Consider the following 18,058-nt stretch of genomic DNA (forward strand, 5'->3'; position numbering starts at 1 on the left):
AAAATTGATAAGATTTTTATTATAAATATATTATTATTATAAATTGTGAAAAAAATTTATTATTATAAATTCATTGATTGAATTAAATTATGCTATCGCATTGTTCAGTCAGTCTATATATTTGAAAGTTTCAGACATTGAATCATCGATGATCATTCAAGTATTTTCGTCGTTGTTGTATTAATCAGGAATATAAAGTTTCTGATGACACATGTTTATACGCTGTAGTGTATTACTATCGTGTTGCGATTTCAGTGCCGATGAGCGATTAGAAGATGACTCGTTCTCGTGCGCTGCATTCACAGGAAATTTATCAACATACCGATTAGATAAAGCCAGCCGTGGAACATAAGAGAACAATCTTTGTTAGACTGGATGAGACAATATTGAGAATCATCTTTGTGAGTTTCGAAGAAATAACTTGAAAAAAGAACGAAAGAAAAGAAAGAAGAACGTGTGAAAAAGCAACGAACTCGTGTTGAACGAGGAAGATGGCGGGCTTAGTAAATCGTCTCACGATGGGAGGTCTTGCGCTGTTGATCGTTTTCTGCTTCGTCGTACGAAGTGCAGTCGTCATCGCGCACGGACAGCATAAACATCTATTATATAGACGTGAGTGTTTACTGGCAGTTTCTTCGTTATTTTGTGAAAAATCGTGATATTTTTGGTTTCAATTACATTACAATGTGATCGATTATTATTTTTAAATATGTGATTATTTTTAAATTTTCTAAAATATTATTTACAAAAAATTGTTTACATTTTGTATTTCAAGTTCGAAAGCAATTTGAATTTGAAATTTAAATTTAAAATTTATTATCTTTCAAACGTTTAGGAAATGTGATGATTCTTCAATAATTTTTCAATGATTTATATCAATAAAAGTTTCAGGTATAATTTGATATTGTAATTATAAATAACAATTTTGATTTTTTATTAAATCATATTGGCGTCAATGATTAATATTAATAACTTATGTGCCGATGTGTCACAGCTTACAAATTAACAATCGTTTTAAATGAAAACTAAAAAAAAATCTGTTAGTGCTTGATCTTGTCCTTTTTCCGATAAAATATTTCAGTATGAGTGAATTTATGATTCTTGTGTAGTTTCGTTCCTTCATGATCGAGTGATCCTTTCTTCGGTTTCGTGGGGAAATACGAAGAGGCCGGATCTACGCTGTTGATTCTCTTCACAGTTAAACGAATGTCGGCTTGGAATCATACATAATTAAAGAACAAGGGAAATCGTTTCCTCCCAACATTTGATATTTCGATCTAATGCTCTGTTCTCTAAGCCGGATTGCGTCTTAAACAAAGCTTGTCACTGCCTGAAACTCTATTATGAAATCATACCAAACATGGAAACAATGTCAACACTTTATTCTCTAAAACATATGATAAACATTCTCTATTCAAAGAATGATTAATTTTAAAATCTCTTTTCTTAAATCCTGTGCTTTTGTCAACATATAAATTTTAACTATTTTTTAGAAATAGAATTTTTTTCTTTTAATCTTATAACATAAATGATCGTAATTTATACAACTAATCAAATTATCGTTTATCCTAAATAATTTTTAATTTTTTGTAATAGATTGGCATATATGTATATATATACATTTAATTATACTTTAATTCGAATATAATTTTAAAAAATATAATATACATATATATACATATTGGATATTTATATAAAATTTAAATGTATAAAAATCTGTATAATGCTAGTAATATATAATGTTATAAAGCATGAAATATTCAGTTTAGTATTATAATATATAATATTATATAATATAATGGTTGTGATTTGAGAAAGCATATCTTTATTTTTTTTAAGTTTTTAAGTTTATTTTTAAGTTTCATTTTTTTAATCTTATTCAATATTATTTTGTTTAAATATATCCAATCTATTTATAACAATTCATTCACATTAATTAATTTAATTTAATTAAAAATAAACAATTAAAAATAGACTACATATTATGTGAATAGAAAAAGCTTGTATTAAAAAAAATTGAAAGATAATTATTTTTAATTAATAGAAAATAGTAAATTTTGTGTTAAATCATCATTTGTGTTGAACTAGTTAAAATTAAATGATATTATTCAAGAATTAAATTAATCAAGATTTTTGCATAATTTCATAATTTTGTAATAAAATACTATTGTTTAAAATACACATGACAATAAATAAATCGACAATTACGATAAAGTGTACAAGTTGCGCAAAGATTTTAACAACAGTTTGTAAAATCATTTATTCGCGCGAGAAAAAATGAATAAAATTCCTCAAAGTAAATATACACTATACAATGTCAAAAAGAATGAAAATGAATTCAACGTGATATATAATAATGGCTTCTGTTTATAAAACTATGATTGCGTAATAGACTGAAACTATGGTAGCGAAATATGTTAACCTCATCGTTCATCGATCGGCAAGCTTCGACTTGGAAATGACTGAAAGATATCATCGTAATTACTTAGAAAATATTATATATTTAAAAATATTAATTATTTTGTTTTTTTTTAACATCAAATATCAAAATTGAAAAGATTTCTAAATATTAGTATAATATTTTAGAAATTAAACTACTTGTTTTAATGTAAAGAGAAGGTTAGCTTTTATGATTTATTTTAATGTTACTAATTATATAGCTATTATGAAAATATTGTGTAATTAAAGTTAATTAAAGTTAATTACGATAACAAAGATTCGCAATTGAGTCATCGATTTAATATTTATTTCGTATTAGTGACATAATATACGTCATAAAATATGTGTGGAAGTTAAACTCAAATACAATAATAACATAACCTATCGGAAATCGCATCGTTGTTTAATGATCATGGATATACGTAATGGGTGATATAGGTTAAATTGAGTTAAATTGAAATCGATATTCAAATTGAAAAAGAACTTAATTGCGATTAATTTTACTTAATTACGATTGATAGAATTTAAATGATATTTATATTATCCAAGCACGTTTAACCTGATTTCAGTTACGATCGTTAGAACATGCCCTACTTTGGTCAATGTCTGTAACAATGGCAACAGATTTTTAGGAATGGAATATAAGATTTTTGTATTTAAAAAATTAAATGAAAATTAATTTTAAACATATTTTATAAAAGTTATGTATATTTTTACAATATGGAAATTTTCCATTTATCAGATAAATATGTGATATATTTTCAGGCATTTTTAATCTTATATTTATTTTTCTCATAATTTAGAATATTTGTAGATAATTAATAATTTAGTAATTTTTTTGTATATAATTATAATTGTAACAATTATAATTCATTTATAATTTTGTTATCTTTGATGATAATTACATTTACAAATGGTTTTTTTGTAGCATTATAATTAAAAAAAACATGTGTTTAAATTTAAAAAAAAATGCTAAAATCGTTCATTTAAAAATATTTGAAATTTTTTAATTATGATTTTTTATTATTAATATATAAAATAAATCATGTAATATAATCATTTAAAATAAACGTAAATTAATTATTGCATGAAAAATATAAACTTCTTTTAAAAATTTCTTTTAAAAATTTCATGGTATAGAAGAAAATATAATTTGATCATATATAGTTTTTTGTAAATGTATATATTAATAGAGAATGAAATATATTTTAAAAATTAATATATTAAAAATTAATTTTATTTTTTTAAATGGAATTATATATTTTTTAATATATTAATCATTACAAATTGTGATTTTCTATAACAAAACTATTAAGCCATAAATAATAAAATATTATTAATAATTTAATTAGAAATTTATATTATGTGATGTGTATTATTATATTACGTGTACCATGTACATATATATATATATATTTCTTTTATAGGAAAATTTGCATCGATAAATTTATTAAAAAATATACGATTCTATTTAAAAAAAGGATGAAGTTGACCTTCATATATATGTACTTACAAGAAAATTAATAAAAATATCAAATTATAATATCAACTTTTCCAAAAAATCTTTTTTCATACAAAAAATAATTTACGAATTAATAAGAATAATCATGTATCAATCAAATATCAATCAAGTGACTCACTTTCAGTATTATTATTAATTATGTAATTATTTAAATTATTATTAGTATACATACAAAAATAAATTTTTTTCAACTTTTTAGTATAAAGTTCCATTGTGCACCATTGATTAGCAAACTTTAATTAAATATCTCTCTAAAATATCATTTTAGAAAAACCAGATTATTATTCATCAAAGATAAGTTCAGTTAAATTAAAAAATTATTCAAAAAATTATTTATTGTTTTTGGGAAATGCATCGTGATAAAGAATCATTGTTAATTATTGAATTGGTGAAAAAGTTATATAAAGTTATAAGTTATAAGATTTTTAATTTTGAAAAGATAAAAAAATTTCAAATAGTTCATATATCATATGCACTTGTGATAAAATCATTTTATAGTAGTATAGTAGCATTCTACGTTTACAAAATATTCTATTGTTGTCCGAGTTTAAAAGTAAATGTAAATTAAGCATTTAAACGTAATATAAGACAGTCTCTGTATTTTCTTGCTCATATTACATGAATATAAAGAATGAAATGAAAAGAATGAAAAACATTTGCTATATTTTTTTTTAAATAAACATTGAATGATAATAATAAGAAAAAGATATCAATAAAAAAATTGAAATTATTATTTACAATATTTAATCGAATTTTGAACTATAACATAATAATGAATTTTATACAGATTTTATAAAGATTTTATAATGATTCATTCATCAAATATATGATTGGATGATAAATTAATTTACTTATATCATTCACCAACATTATCTTCTAAAATAACTTTCTCACCAACTCAATAGAATTTGGTGATAATCATGCTAGACGAAGAGGACACGTGAATAAGCGCTGTGAAACGATGCCGTCATCTAATCTAACGTGAGCCGTGCCATCAGAGCGGATCTTCTTTGTCGAGTTGCGTAATACGTAACGATAGTGAGAGCGTGCACAGAAGACGTGAAATATAACGAGCGAAGCATTGGTCTGGCTAGATCAAGATCAAGCGGCCTGGCGGGAGTTCCTTCTCGAGATCATCGGGAATGACGACCATTCGATTTGGGCCGTTGAAACGACGCCGAGAGGAAGACGTTTCAACGGCGGTACGAGAATGACAACGATCAGGACGGTGGTCGGGATCTCGAGGATCCTGGTCCTCGTGCCTGTCACTGTCTGCGCGACCATTTCTTACGTCAGTGAACAACCGCCGCGATGCAGCAACCGAACACCGCCACTTCGTATGTATATGCGACCAGAGTTGGGCATTAACGTGCTGAAAAATTAATTAGTTAAAAATTTCGAATAAAATTGCTTTAAAATGGTAAGTTCGTTTAAAATAATAATAATAATTTATTCGCAGTTTTTGTAATTTTTTCGTACAACTAATAGTGGTTATCTCGATAATTTGAACGATTAAATTATTTATCGAAGTAATTTTATTCTTAATTTCAACACCGTTAAAATTTTGCCCATCTCCACCACGTAGACTCTGTGTTCGACCCACGATCCCCTTTAGAACCCTATTTCTTTAGAAATCTGATCGATCTTTGTGCACAATTAGATAATTAGTTTTGTTCACGCTGAATGAAACACACGCTGGAAGCACGTAGCATGTGACAATGAATATGCAAATTTGCATTAAGACGATGCATTATTACGTTTTCATCGTTCGGATTTAAAAATCATGCGTGTAATATGAATTTGCATGAATTTTTTCAGAGACATTGGCGAAATGTCAATACGACGCTGATTGTATGAAGAATGCTTATTGCTGGAACCAGGAAGCCTGTTTGTGCAAGGAAAATTACATTGTCTATAAAAATCGCACGCACGTGGAATGCCTCAAAGGTAAAATTTTTTTAGAATCTTTCGTATTGTTCCTATTGTCAGTGTTTGACGTTGATTTGATTACGTGATTAACTCACGTTTTAAATTATGTGATCTTTATACGTTGTCACGTATGTTAATAATTTTTTTTCATGATTTATATTTTCATTAAATCGTTGATTTTAATTTTATTCTCATTTTTTCCATGCATTTATTGAATCTAATAAAAATGATAAAGATGAAAGATAATATTAGATAATTTCTACGAGTTTTAAAAAATTTGAAATGCATAATTATTTAGGGAAGAAAAATAATAAGAGAATCATAAAAAAAATTTTATTTATAATTAGATATACAATAATCGCATAAGTATATCTTATATGAATTCAACTAATGGAATAATTTCAAGGGAAGAAAATCAAATATTATTTTCAATATTATCTTTACTTTTCAAATATAACTTTGTACAAGATGGAGCAAAATTATTAAATTATAAAATATTCAATGATTTAATGATCTATTACTTTATTATAAAAATTATTTCCAGTTAAAAATGTATATAAAAAAATAGGAAAAATAATAAGAATTTAAGTATTCATTTTTTGTATTGAAGATCTAAATATAATCCATTATGTTCTATGTACACAAAAATTATTAAAATCGGATTTCTCAAAATATATAAATCGATATTTTTGCGATTGATCGTGCATACATTACACGTGAAAGTTGATAAACGAACGATCAGATTCATCAACTTTTTTCTCATCGCCTTTTGTTTGTCAATCTTACTCAATAAGAATGAATAAGTTGATAGATACTTAGATATTGTTATTAGATACTTGGACATTCCACTCCAAACATTTATTTTTCAACGAAAACATTGAAAATCGATCATACCTATTTCGTTTAATCACCGTAAGCTAGAATGTATCTATCGGTAAGCTAGAATGTAGTGTCACCGACCTCGAAAAACGTGATCCTACAAACATCATCCTTCGGTGTTCCAAGTCGTCCCTTTCTCACGGTCTTTCCATCTTCTAGAGCGTGTCGTTCATCATGCTCGCCGGTGCGACAAAAATCAACTATATTTCCTCGATTTTCCCACGGACATACCTAACCTCTAACGAAATGGCAGAACTAGCTTGAAAATTGGGATCGAATTGACGAGAATTTATTTCCAGTCGCGAATGCTATCGGCGATCCTTGCGAGGCGGACGTTCAGTGTCGCGTGACCTTCGCTCCTTACTCGGAGTGCCGACAAAATATCTGCCAATGCTCCGATGGTTCTCACTACGTGGAAGGAAGGTGTTACGAGTCTGTAGGTGAGTGCACTTTACTTCCTTTGCGTTTCCTGAATCTCATCGGCAAGGCGAGTCCCGCTATAATTATTTCACCGCCTTCGTGAAAACGATTCGTCGAGTAAAATGTATTTGCTCTGTAATATCTTTTAATATCTTTTAAGCGAGAATTTAATGGAGAATTTAATGCGATTACTTCATTAAATCGGGCGGGTATCTAATATAAATATCCTTGAAATATTATTTGAACATCTTCGAATGATATTTTTAAATTCATGTGTTAATAACGACTAATTTAATTCTATGTTTTATTTGAGAAGTTAAATATAGTAAGAAGCAACGATTTTCAATCCTTTTTATTTCATGGTATACGTAAATTAATTACGAAAATTCTTTGGTATGTAAAATTTATTATATTTATTCGATTTGTTGAAATAAGATGAATATATTTTTTTAACAATTGATTTAGAAAAAAATATGTCTTTTTTTGCTTTAAAGTGAAAATAAAATAATTATTTTTCCAATTAAACAATATTTTATGATATGTCGAAAAGAGTTTTTTTGCTCAATTTTCTTTTTAAAAAATTTCTCAAAATTTTTTCTTTGGTTTATAATAGTTTGAAAAAAATAATATACAAAATTATTTAAATATATAGGATGAATTTAATAATTTTGTTCGATAAATTTATTTGTCGAATAATTTATTTTTCTATTTATTTTTACATTAAATATAATGAAATAATGACTCTATTTTATGTCACGTATTTTTATATGTTTGTCTTATTTACAAACTACTATATATTTTTTTTTATTTAAAATGTTATATTTTTATTTAAGATTTTTTTTATGTGAAGCTAGTTAATAGTGATATAGTATATTTGAAATTATCAGTCGAAGAAGTACAAATATTTCCATTTATCAATTTTAAAAATTTTTTTTCTCCAATTGTGTTAAATCTTATCTTGTAACAGGTCGTTAAATTCTTATATCGTAAAAGCTAGCTATCGTAAAAGATACGAGTATGAATTTAAACAAACGTTAAACAAACAATTAAACTTTTATTTTTTTTTTATTTCTTTCTAAAATATATTATTTGCGAGAAGGATACTAGAAATCAATGTATAGTTAGTTATTAATTTATTACATACAAAAATTTGTCAATTTTTCATGGCACATTAATTTGATTAATACGATTGATTAAAAATCATTGAAGTCATACGCAAAAATTAAGATTACCTATATCTGATATTATAGAAATAATAAAAGAATTCAATGATAATGGAATGTTATAAAATATGTCGATTTTTTTTATCATTTCAATGAGCTATATTCTCAAATAATTTTTTGTTCTAATTTTTCCAGAATGAAAAAATAATACATTTCTCAAAGCAAGATTCATTATTGATATGGAATTTTCTATCATTGTTATTACATTATATAATTATCCATATATTATTTTAATTTTTAATTTTATATACTATATTATTATTCTTATATCTTTATCAAATAATATTACATTTTATTATATTACATTATATTCATATAACGTATAATTATATTACAGCTCTTTTTTTACAACGATATCATAGTTTCAATTTTTCATTTACAACCTCTAATCAAAATATATTGTTGCTCAGGTCTAAGAGAGTCTTGTCAAACGCATCGGAATTGCTACATCAGAGACAGTTACTGCGTGACAGGATATTGCGCGTGTACTTTGAAGTATCATCCTAATCCTCGCAATGATGGTTGTATACCAAGTATCGGTAAGTATTTCCAATTAATTTATTTTAGATGGATAAAATTTCAAATGATTTTTTTCCCCTTATAGCCTTATAGTCAGTCGACACGAAATTTAAATGGATAATGAGAAAAGAGGAATGGATCGCAAATATAAAATTTGAACTTTGGATTTATTAGGATAATTTAATGAAAAACTATTCAATTCAAATTATTGTATTCGATTTTATGCAAATGTAATTATTTTTGGTGCAAGTCAAATGTATAATAGACAATTTTGATATTTGTAGAATGTCTCATTCTATAAAAAATATATTATATATTGCAAAACTTTCAATTGTTTCCATGAAAATTATAAATATTAGTTTTTAAATTATAATCTAATCTAATGTTCAATTAATTACAAGATTTGTTTTTATTTTATAGAAATTACAAATTGGTTTTTTTATATTAGTTTACTTTAATTTCTTGAGAATAAATGTTGTCAGAGTTTTGATAGATTCTAGATATATTTTATAGATATTAAAATAAAACTAGATATTGGCTTAACATTTGATGATTTGAAAAAAATTGATTTTAATAACATAAACAGATTTTTATTAACATCTCATAAATTAATAAATATCCAAAGTTAAAATTTTAGATTTATCTCTTAAAATTTTTTGGAATTATAGTTTTTCATGTAATTTAATTAATTCTTCCATGACGATGGAACGCAAAGAATAAAATCGAAATATTTGTATATTTTTGACAGAATTAGGGGAAAAATGTTTCAAGGATTACGAATGCGTGGCGGAAAACTCGAGATGCATCGATATTTGTTCGTGCAAAGTAGATCATGTACTATCTAAAGATGGCAAACAATGTCTGAAAATTCGCAATTCTGTGGGGGAACCGTGTCAAGAGAATTCTCAGTGCCAATTAGGCATCAAAGATTCCGAATGTGGACCTGATGGTAAATGCAGTTGTATCGAGAATTTCCATCAACGAGGCTCCGTATGTTTCAGAGATATGAGTGAGTACCACTGGGATAAATCGTGTCTCGATAAGATAAACTAAAAAAGAATTCAATTGACATAGAATTATTATTTTAGTGTTAAACGATCGATGTCAAAGTCATAGAGATTGTGTCACCGTCACTTATAAGCATTCCAACATTACCGAAGTGATGAACGTCGATTGCATAGACAGTATGGATTCATTTTCTCGTCCCTAAACGAAAATTATATTTTTCCTGAGAACACTGTATTTTTTTCAGATACATGCGTTTGCGCCAAGGATTACATTATGTCAAAGGAATTATTCGATTGCATCCGATATAGCGACAACGGTAATTATTTTATTAAAAAGTGAATATTTTTACACTTCTATATACCAAATTATAAATAAATTCTATTTGTTTTCAGGCGCTGAAAGTACAATTTCTTGGCAACAGATATTTCGAATTCTTCCTTTTATATTTTTCGCGATTTTTTTGATGATTTGAGCATCGTGCTTAGAAAAAAAAAAAATAATACAGTTGTTTACAATTTTATCTACGTATAATAATGTTTTAATTGTACAATTATAATTTATTCGAATATTTTTTGTTTTATTGTAAATACGTTATATTTATATAGATAGAAAAAAACATATCGCTACCAAAGATAAGTCCATTTCCTCTGTGTATTAACTATCAGTCGATTCATATTTATTCACATCACAGAACAATAATGACTTTCTCTTCTTTTAAACGCGGATTAATAAATATTGATAATGACCGGTCGTGTAATTATTTTTACAATAATGTTATACTAGAATGAACAGCAACGAAAGATAAGTTATATAAAAATATACACGTATCGATGTAATATTATTATTGTTAACATTTGATGTTTTTATTCTCCTAATTTTTTCTAAATGTTTAGTCGAATTCAGAATTCAATATTTTCCAATCTTCTTTTATCATATCCGCAGCCTTTTCAGCGATCATATAAGCAACCGCATTCGTATGGCCTGTTACTATGGTAGGGATTATACTGGCATCCACAACTCTGAGACCATTGATCCCGTGCACTCGTAACCTGTGATCCACTACACCAGAGTTCCTCCTTGGGCCCATCTTACACGTTCCTACGAAATGACCTAGGGTCGTGGTCACTTGCCGAGCAACACAAGTCCAATACGGATCTGTACCGAACGGGACATGTTTGCATCCTGGAAACGCAACTGGCAATAACGTCGCATTGAAACGTTTAAACGCTTTGGTCGATGCTACTTCTATGGCCTGAAAAATTAACTTTAAATAATTTCATGAAATCGATAAATTTTCTGAAAGGAAGAGCGTAAATCGAAAAATTCAATAAATTGAATAAATTTCGAAGTTTAAACAAATGATGATTATTATAAGTGGTATTGATAATGTGATGACAAAGAAAAAATGGAGTCGAACGATAAGGCATGAAATAAAAATTAAAAGAATGCGTAAATATGTACTGAAGAGTCGTGATTGTGAAATACAAGGTAAACAGCTACCGAGATAAATATCACATAGAAAGTATAGAATAACCTTTCTAATGCCTCGAACCATAGTTTTGAGATCGTCTTCCTGATCGTAGTAATTTGTCTCGAAAATAGGTCGGTCAAATGGATCAGGAGTTTTCAAGGTAACTCTTCCCCTACTTTTCGGCTGCAAAAGCACCGGAACAATGGAAAAGGCATCATAACCTTCGTAAGCAGTGAAGACTTCTTTGTAAAATTCGTTTGTCAAACCCAGAAGCCCTCTGTAACTACCCGATATATCTCCGGTTAGAGCGCTTATACCTAAAACCAGTTCAATGTCGGGAACATTTGTTTCTTTCGTTTCGTTTGAGATTGAATGTTGATTCAAATAATCGGAATTTACTGTGATGGTAGTTATATTTGGAGGAAGAGAAGCTGGAAAATAAGAAAGCATATAATTAAATACAAAAATATGGATGCGATATCTCTTTGAAAATTAATTCTTTCAGTTTTTAAATAATCAAACTAAAAATGTAAATACACTTTTGCTTGATAGTGATTCTTCATTCAAGCAATTATTGCTTGACATTTTATTTAAATTTTAAGCAATTTTATTTCAAGATATTCATTTTATTATGAAATATAAGATTGTTATATATTCTTTTTTTTTTTAGTATAATATATTACAATTTTTAATATATGAATATGTGAATATGTTTTATTTTATTTTCAAGAAATAAAAGAAATCTTTCTGAGATTTCAATAAAATATGTTGTCAAAATCAATATTTCAAATAATTTTTTCTTTTATATATATTTTTAATTGATTAATTTTAATTTTCGATACATCAATAAATATTTTTATTACTGAATTCCATAGTTAATTATTCTTACACAATTAAAAAAACTTAACTATAATGATTTTAACCTTGACATATTGATGCTTACGCCAATACCGACTTCAAACGTTGATTTCAAGAAATTGCTCGTTTCAATATATTCATAGATACGAATTATAATTATATTTTCCATTTACTTATTTTCCAAATCTATCTTGAATCTAACTCAAACTGAGATTAACTTTTGAGTTAAATCTATCTAATCTATCTCAAATTCAGTATGCAACTATACAAAATTTTAAAAATGTAATTCAATTATGATTTAATAATTAATAATAAATATATTAAAATTCCAAATTGAAAATTTACTAATTCACGATGTTCCAGTACAAAATTGCAAATTTTGAGTTACGTCACTATTGTTGTCAATCTATATCGTATCTATTAGCTTTTCAAATATACTTTCAATCTGTGTAAAACTTTTTGCAAAAAGAATCAACTTTTGAAGAGATACGTTTACGCTGATTACAACTCGAAGAGATTTATATTACCTTTTTTGTCATTGAATCTTTTCAAGTGATTCGTATCACGAAATTTCGTATTGTTAACTTGAAATTTTTTCATTAGCCGGATAGATCGATCTTCTTTCGTATCGATAAACGCAAGACATTCCGCTCCTCCGGGTACTGTTAAGGGGCCGGTTCCTTCGACAAAATAATCCAAAATATTGACCAGATTCGAGGCAACCCGGGGCTCGATGATAGTCACGCTCTCATTTACGAGAAAAGTCAACATGGACATGCTGACATGATCTTGGAGGTTATATCCGACCTGCAGATCCTCGATCGAATCGATATTCAAAGATTCGAGGTGATCTTTGGGTCCTATTCCAGACAGCATTAACAATTGTGGTGAATTTAAAGTGCCTAAATGAAAGTAAGAAATTTATCCTTCGAAACGTTTACCTTTTTACGATCTCTACGATATGTGTAAGAAATATTCTGGATCACCTGTTGAAAGTATTATCTCCTTACTAGCGGAGACGAATCGTTTTCTGCCATTTTTAACGAATTCGACGCCCACGGCCACTTTTTTCTTTGGATCGATCACGATCTTCGTCACCCTGGACAATTTGGACAAATGGAAATTCCTTCTGTCACGAATGGGCCTCAAGAACGCTTTGCTCGCGCTAACTCTATGTCCGTTCCTGAGATGAACCTGCGCTGTCGAAAAACCAATTACATTGGCTGCATTGTAATCGATTACGTCATATCCTAATTCCTCGCCACCGCGAAGAAAACATTCTCTCAAAGGCGAGACGTATGGAGAAGATATCACGTCCAAATAACCTCCGTTGCCATGAAACCTGCAAGATCCGTGTATATTAATGTTAAAATTTTCATTTTTAATTGCCAGAAATATTCTATTTAACGAGCATTATCTGAGACAGTGACATCCTCTTGTTAGAGATTTGTTAAGCAAACATTGGCATGTTGTCACTTTCTAATATTTCACAGTTCAGTCACGTATTCGCAATTAGTACGTTTTACAACTTTGTTAATTATATTGCAAAGGTCGTATCCCACTTATATTTTCAATCGAATTGAAACAATGTGTAGAAAACTATGACTTTTCTATTATTAATTTTATTTTAATAGAATTCAATAAGAATGTAATAATATTTAATCAATGATATATTTCTATTGTTTGCATTTTTCTTTCTTATTTTTTATATATTTTCAATGAATTCTGATTAAAATTTTTTTTTTTTGGTGAACAAAAGATGTGATAATTTTTCGAAATAAAAGAATATGACAAATACATCGTTTATTAACATTATTTAAATTATTTAATATATTCTATCCTTGCTTTTGCCGAATATGATCGGGTATTACTATGACGGAATACGTTATAATAATAAATCGCAGCCTCGAAAAATTTGATTTTGCATTAAAAATTCATAATAAATTTTTTTCATATCAATTGCTTTTTATGAATTTTTATGATGATAATTCTTGTAAAAAATATTGATCCATAATCGATATGATGATATTCGTCGTTATACGTAATCAGAATTATTATAAAGATTATATTTTTCTATTACCAATTTTAATAAAAATCCTTATCTTTTTAAAACTACTGCACGAATATATAATCTATATATTTATTCTTTAAAAATCGCAATATTATTTTATATTTCTAATTAGATAATTTGAAGCATATAATAATATCTACCTTATATCTTGATCCAATAATTTGCAATTTTCCGATTTGATAAAATAGGGGAGCACGTCTTGATAACTCCAGCCTGGGTTGCCTTGCGCGGCCCAATTATCGTAATCGTTCGGCGATCCTCTCGAATATATCATGAAATTCACCACAGAGCTCCCTCCGACCGCTCTACCTCCTGGCAAATTGCAACGACCATCCTTCATCGACAAACAGTAACCACCGGACCCATCCACATTTCGGGGTCTCGGTTCACTTCTGTGCAGACGGACGTAGTCCGTGACGTGCAAAGCCGGAGCAAGCAACGGTATATCTGTGAGGAAAATCTCGTCTTTGCCCTCTTCGAGTAGCAACACGTTCCACTGCGGATTTTCCGTCAGCCGATTCGTCAAAACGGAACCAGCTGAACCAGCACCGATTACGATGAAATCGTATTCTTGGGAGAAGTACGTTTCATCGGGGATCGAGTCATCTTGTCCTTTTAGAATTCCGAAAAAGAATAAATAAATAGTTTTCAGAATTGTGGGAGGAATAATGGATTGGGCGCAGGACAGGAGCAAGGCAATTATCAATAATTTTAACATTGTAGAAATTTAATTGATTTGATAAAAAAATAAATAAATAAATATTAGGGGGAAACACTTGTTCACTTTGGCACTTGTCACGGTAATAGTAGTAGTTTTATATGTTTGAACGGACACGGTAGTTTAATCGACGTTTAAAGATTTATTTGATTTGAAAGTGGTTGGTTGAAAAGCAACTCGGTTGAAACCTCCCATCGTCATCGACTCCCGCGATCTTTGTGCTTCGTTCGAACCGAAATTACTCGACACGATCGGTATCTTGCATGAGAGACACCTAGAATTCTTGATGGTGTTTGTATTGTTAATATGGTCAAGGTATAATGACGCGAGTCGCATGACAGATGCGTATAAAATGAATTAAAGAAGATTAGAAATAAAGAAGTCATTGAATGAATGACTTTTCGAATCTTTGATAATTGTAATATTACATAAAATTAATGAAAATTGATTGATTACAAAAATATTGTGATTAAATTTTCAGAGGTTTTATCGTTTCAGGCATAAAATTATACAAAAAGTCACATTGCAAAAGATGAAAGATAGATTAAAATTTATTAAGAATCGAAACGCGTTCTCTATGTAAATGTGAAACGAGTCGCACATTTTAATTTTGCATTCTTTTTTTCTTATATTTAATTTTACATTAAATATCAATATTAATATATAATTCGAAAATTGAGATTTTAGATAATAACAAAGTTAGGAGATTGTCTTCACGATGTTATATAGTTTAATACTTAAATAATTAAATATTTGCGTAATTGAGAGGAATACGAAATTTCAGGTTTTAAATGATATTATTAAATGATATTAATGTTATTATTCGTATTTATGATTAATATTTAAGATAAACAGAATTTACAGAAAGCGAAAACTAAATTTTTGAAGATATGCAATTTTCGAAATTTAACTTGTAAGAAAATTAAATTAAAATCAGTTAATTATTGTTAATCTTTCGTAAAGTATAAGTAATTAAGTAATTATAAAACTATTTTGTTTTTTATATTTAAATATTTATATATAAATTTATATATAATTTATATTTATATTTATAAAAATCAAATTAATATTTAAAATGTAATATTTGATTAATCCAAAAAAGTATGTAAACAGAATCTGTAGATAATGAAAAGAGAATATCTTATCTATCTTTAAATGATTATATTATATGTTTTCATATATTTCGTACATATTTTCTGCTAAAAATAATTTCTTTATTTTCGAATAATGATAAAGTAGGAATCCTTTTATTTGAGTAAGTACTTTTATTGAATAAGTACAAGCGATAGAAATTTTTATTAAAATTACAGATATATATATATAATAAATTAAATATAAAATAAAAAAATTATATAATGTTTTTTTATCAATGGAATCTGAGAATAATATTATAGATAAAAATATCTAACTATTTTCTTGTTACCGATTCAGTACAGAACAAGACTGTGATATGGATAGTGACTGAATTTAAAACTAAATTTTATTATTAAAAATTGTAAATAAAGATTCAATAAGAAATAAAATAAACCTATAATAATCTCATAAAGTAAATGATTGAATATGATTGATTAATCAATAATTGATCATACAATAAATTACGAAAATAAATAAAGTAAATTACGAAAATCAATTAATGAAAAATATTTTTGAATAATTATATTATAAATATATATTATATCATACAAATATGAATTTTATTAAAAATATTCTCAATATTTTAATTTTATAAAAATAAAAATATTGAAAATAAGAAATAAATGATCAAAATTTTTCAAAGTTTTCATGAATAAACTTTTCATGAATTGTTAATTTTTAATATGGATTATATTAATTAATTGTTAATTTTAATAATATTATTTATATATAAATTTCAATACAAAAATTTTACCATTATATTTGCTTGTTCAATATTCTCATAGTGTAAGATTTTCAGTGGCTCTATCTAACATGCTTAAAGGAAATTACAGTCGAACGAATTTCAAAAACGCGGTAACAATGAAAGAATTTCGTACATTTATTTACGAAATTATGTATCTGATAATATTCTCCTGTGTTAAAATATGTGAATCAAAGTGTTGTGTGTGTATTTATTTTGTAGTCAAATTATAATGAATGTAAAATTTTTGCATAGAAACACATATAATTAGTGATTTTGTTAATATAACCTCGCTGAACAAACACGAATTATCTTAACAACACGTTCGTTTGTCTTTTGAAGTGCAATATACGTTTATTTGAAGATTTATATTAATTCCGATCAAAAATGAACAATAGTAAGTTAACTGTGAATATAAATAATTTGTTTGAAAGATACATTACATATCTTTCATTCAGAAGATAGAAATGAGTATCATACAGACATCTTTTCATATGGTAAAGTAAATATTGGAAATCGAGCCAATCAAGAGTGGAGCAATTTAAGAATTCGATCGTTGATTTGAGAGTTTCGAGGGAATCTCGTTCGAACTCGATTTGCAAGGCGGATAGCAATTTTCAAAGTGTTCTGGAAAGCAGTCCCCCAAGTCTTTCTCCAAAGGATCGAGTCAACGAAGAAGAATCGGGAGTGAAATAAAGTGGAAAGCCTTTTTTAACGGAAAATGTTGGCATGCGGGGTCACAGGGCAGATACGATCGAGCTTCTTTCCAGTGACTGGTTGATGGGATGTTTTTCACGGGGCGTGGAAATAAGGAACGAGAATTGGTTCCCATATAGCGAGACGTTTACACTCTCGAACACTATCGTTAGAGAGTGTGTAATTCGAGCAATCTACTTTAGACAATCTGGATAATGCAGATGCTTTGGATAATCGAATTTAATCACACATTATATTAGGTTATCATCGAAGAACAAAGGAGGCGTGGATGGGAGACTCAATGTATCGTATTAATCAAGGGATGGAAGATGGGGGTTAAATTTAAAGGAGATTCCCGAGATTCGCGAGTCCTCGTAGGAGCAAGTTGCTCGAAAATTTGCAATGGGGAGAATATCGAAGGGCCATCGC

General features: G+C 27.6%; 2 protein-coding genes across 16 annotated transcripts in view; one reads left to right on the forward strand and one right to left on the reverse strand.

Annotated features, from left to right (window-relative positions):
• The first annotated feature begins 48 nt into the window (after window positions 1–48).
• Window positions 49–10,790, forward strand: LOC107998441 (uncharacterized protein DDB_G0272530). Of its 13 annotated transcripts, none has more exons than XM_062077663.1 (11): window positions 254–711; window positions 836–891; window positions 1,110–2,619; window positions 4,867–5,298; window positions 5,780–5,908; window positions 7,069–7,209; window positions 8,823–8,951; window positions 9,680–9,940; window positions 10,020–10,115; window positions 10,184–10,255; window positions 10,332–10,790. In XM_062077663.1, exons 4-11 carry the CDS (start codon window positions 5,172–5,174, stop codon window positions 10,409–10,411), a joined length of 1,035 nt encoding a protein of 344 aa, XP_061933647.1. In that variant the 5' UTR covers window positions 254–711; window positions 836–891; window positions 1,110–2,619; window positions 4,867–5,171; the 3' UTR covers window positions 10,412–10,790. The 13 variants fall into 13 exon arrangements, with proteins under 13 accessions (XP_016913212.1, XP_061933647.1, XP_061933649.1 ...); XM_062077665.1 differs by having other exon boundaries at window positions 1,110–2,477; XM_062077670.1 differs by having other exon boundaries at window positions 1,110–2,477; window positions 4,889–5,298.
• LOC107998440 (ecdysone oxidase-like) overlaps window positions 10,245–18,058 on the reverse strand; it is a 19,320-nt gene continuing 11,506 nt past the window's right edge. For 2 of the 3 annotated variants that reach the window (XM_062077661.1, XM_062077662.1), the window contains exons 2-6: window positions 14,480–14,951; window positions 13,255–13,610; window positions 12,796–13,170; window positions 11,474–11,841; window positions 10,245–11,191 (exon numbers count right to left, since the gene is read on the reverse strand). In XM_062077661.1, coding sequence (XP_061933645.1) covers window positions 10,829–11,191; window positions 11,474–11,841; window positions 12,796–13,170; window positions 13,255–13,610; window positions 14,480–14,679 — 1,662 coding nt within the window. In that variant the 5' untranslated portion in view covers window positions 14,680–14,951 and the 3' untranslated portion in view covers window positions 10,245–10,828. Of the gene's footprint in view, window positions 11,192–11,473; window positions 11,842–12,795; window positions 13,171–13,254; window positions 13,611–14,479; window positions 15,303–18,058 lie in introns of those variants that run through there. The other variant, XM_017057717.3, reaches the window with a different exon arrangement.

The sequence above is a fragment of the Apis cerana genome, linkage group LG7 (genome assembly GCF_029169275.1).
Source record: "Apis cerana isolate GH-2021 linkage group LG7, AcerK_1.0, whole genome shotgun sequence".
NCBI lineage: Eukaryota > Metazoa > Arthropoda > Insecta > Hymenoptera > Apidae > Apis > Apis cerana.

Bases quoted from the DNA above. Each gene is read 5' to 3' on its own strand.
- LOC107998441 (XM_062077663.1), top strand. From the start codon at position 5,172: ATGACAACGATCAGGACGGTGGTCGGGATCTCGAGGATCCTGGTCCTC. The intron at 8,952-9,679 runs GTAAGTATTTCC...TATTTTTGACAG, and splicing joins TGGTTGTATACCAAGTATCG to AATTAGGGGAAAAATGTTTC. The intron at 10,116-10,183 runs GTATGGATTCAT...TATTTTTTTCAG, and splicing joins GAACGTCGATTGCATAGACA to ATACATGCGTTTGCGCCAAG.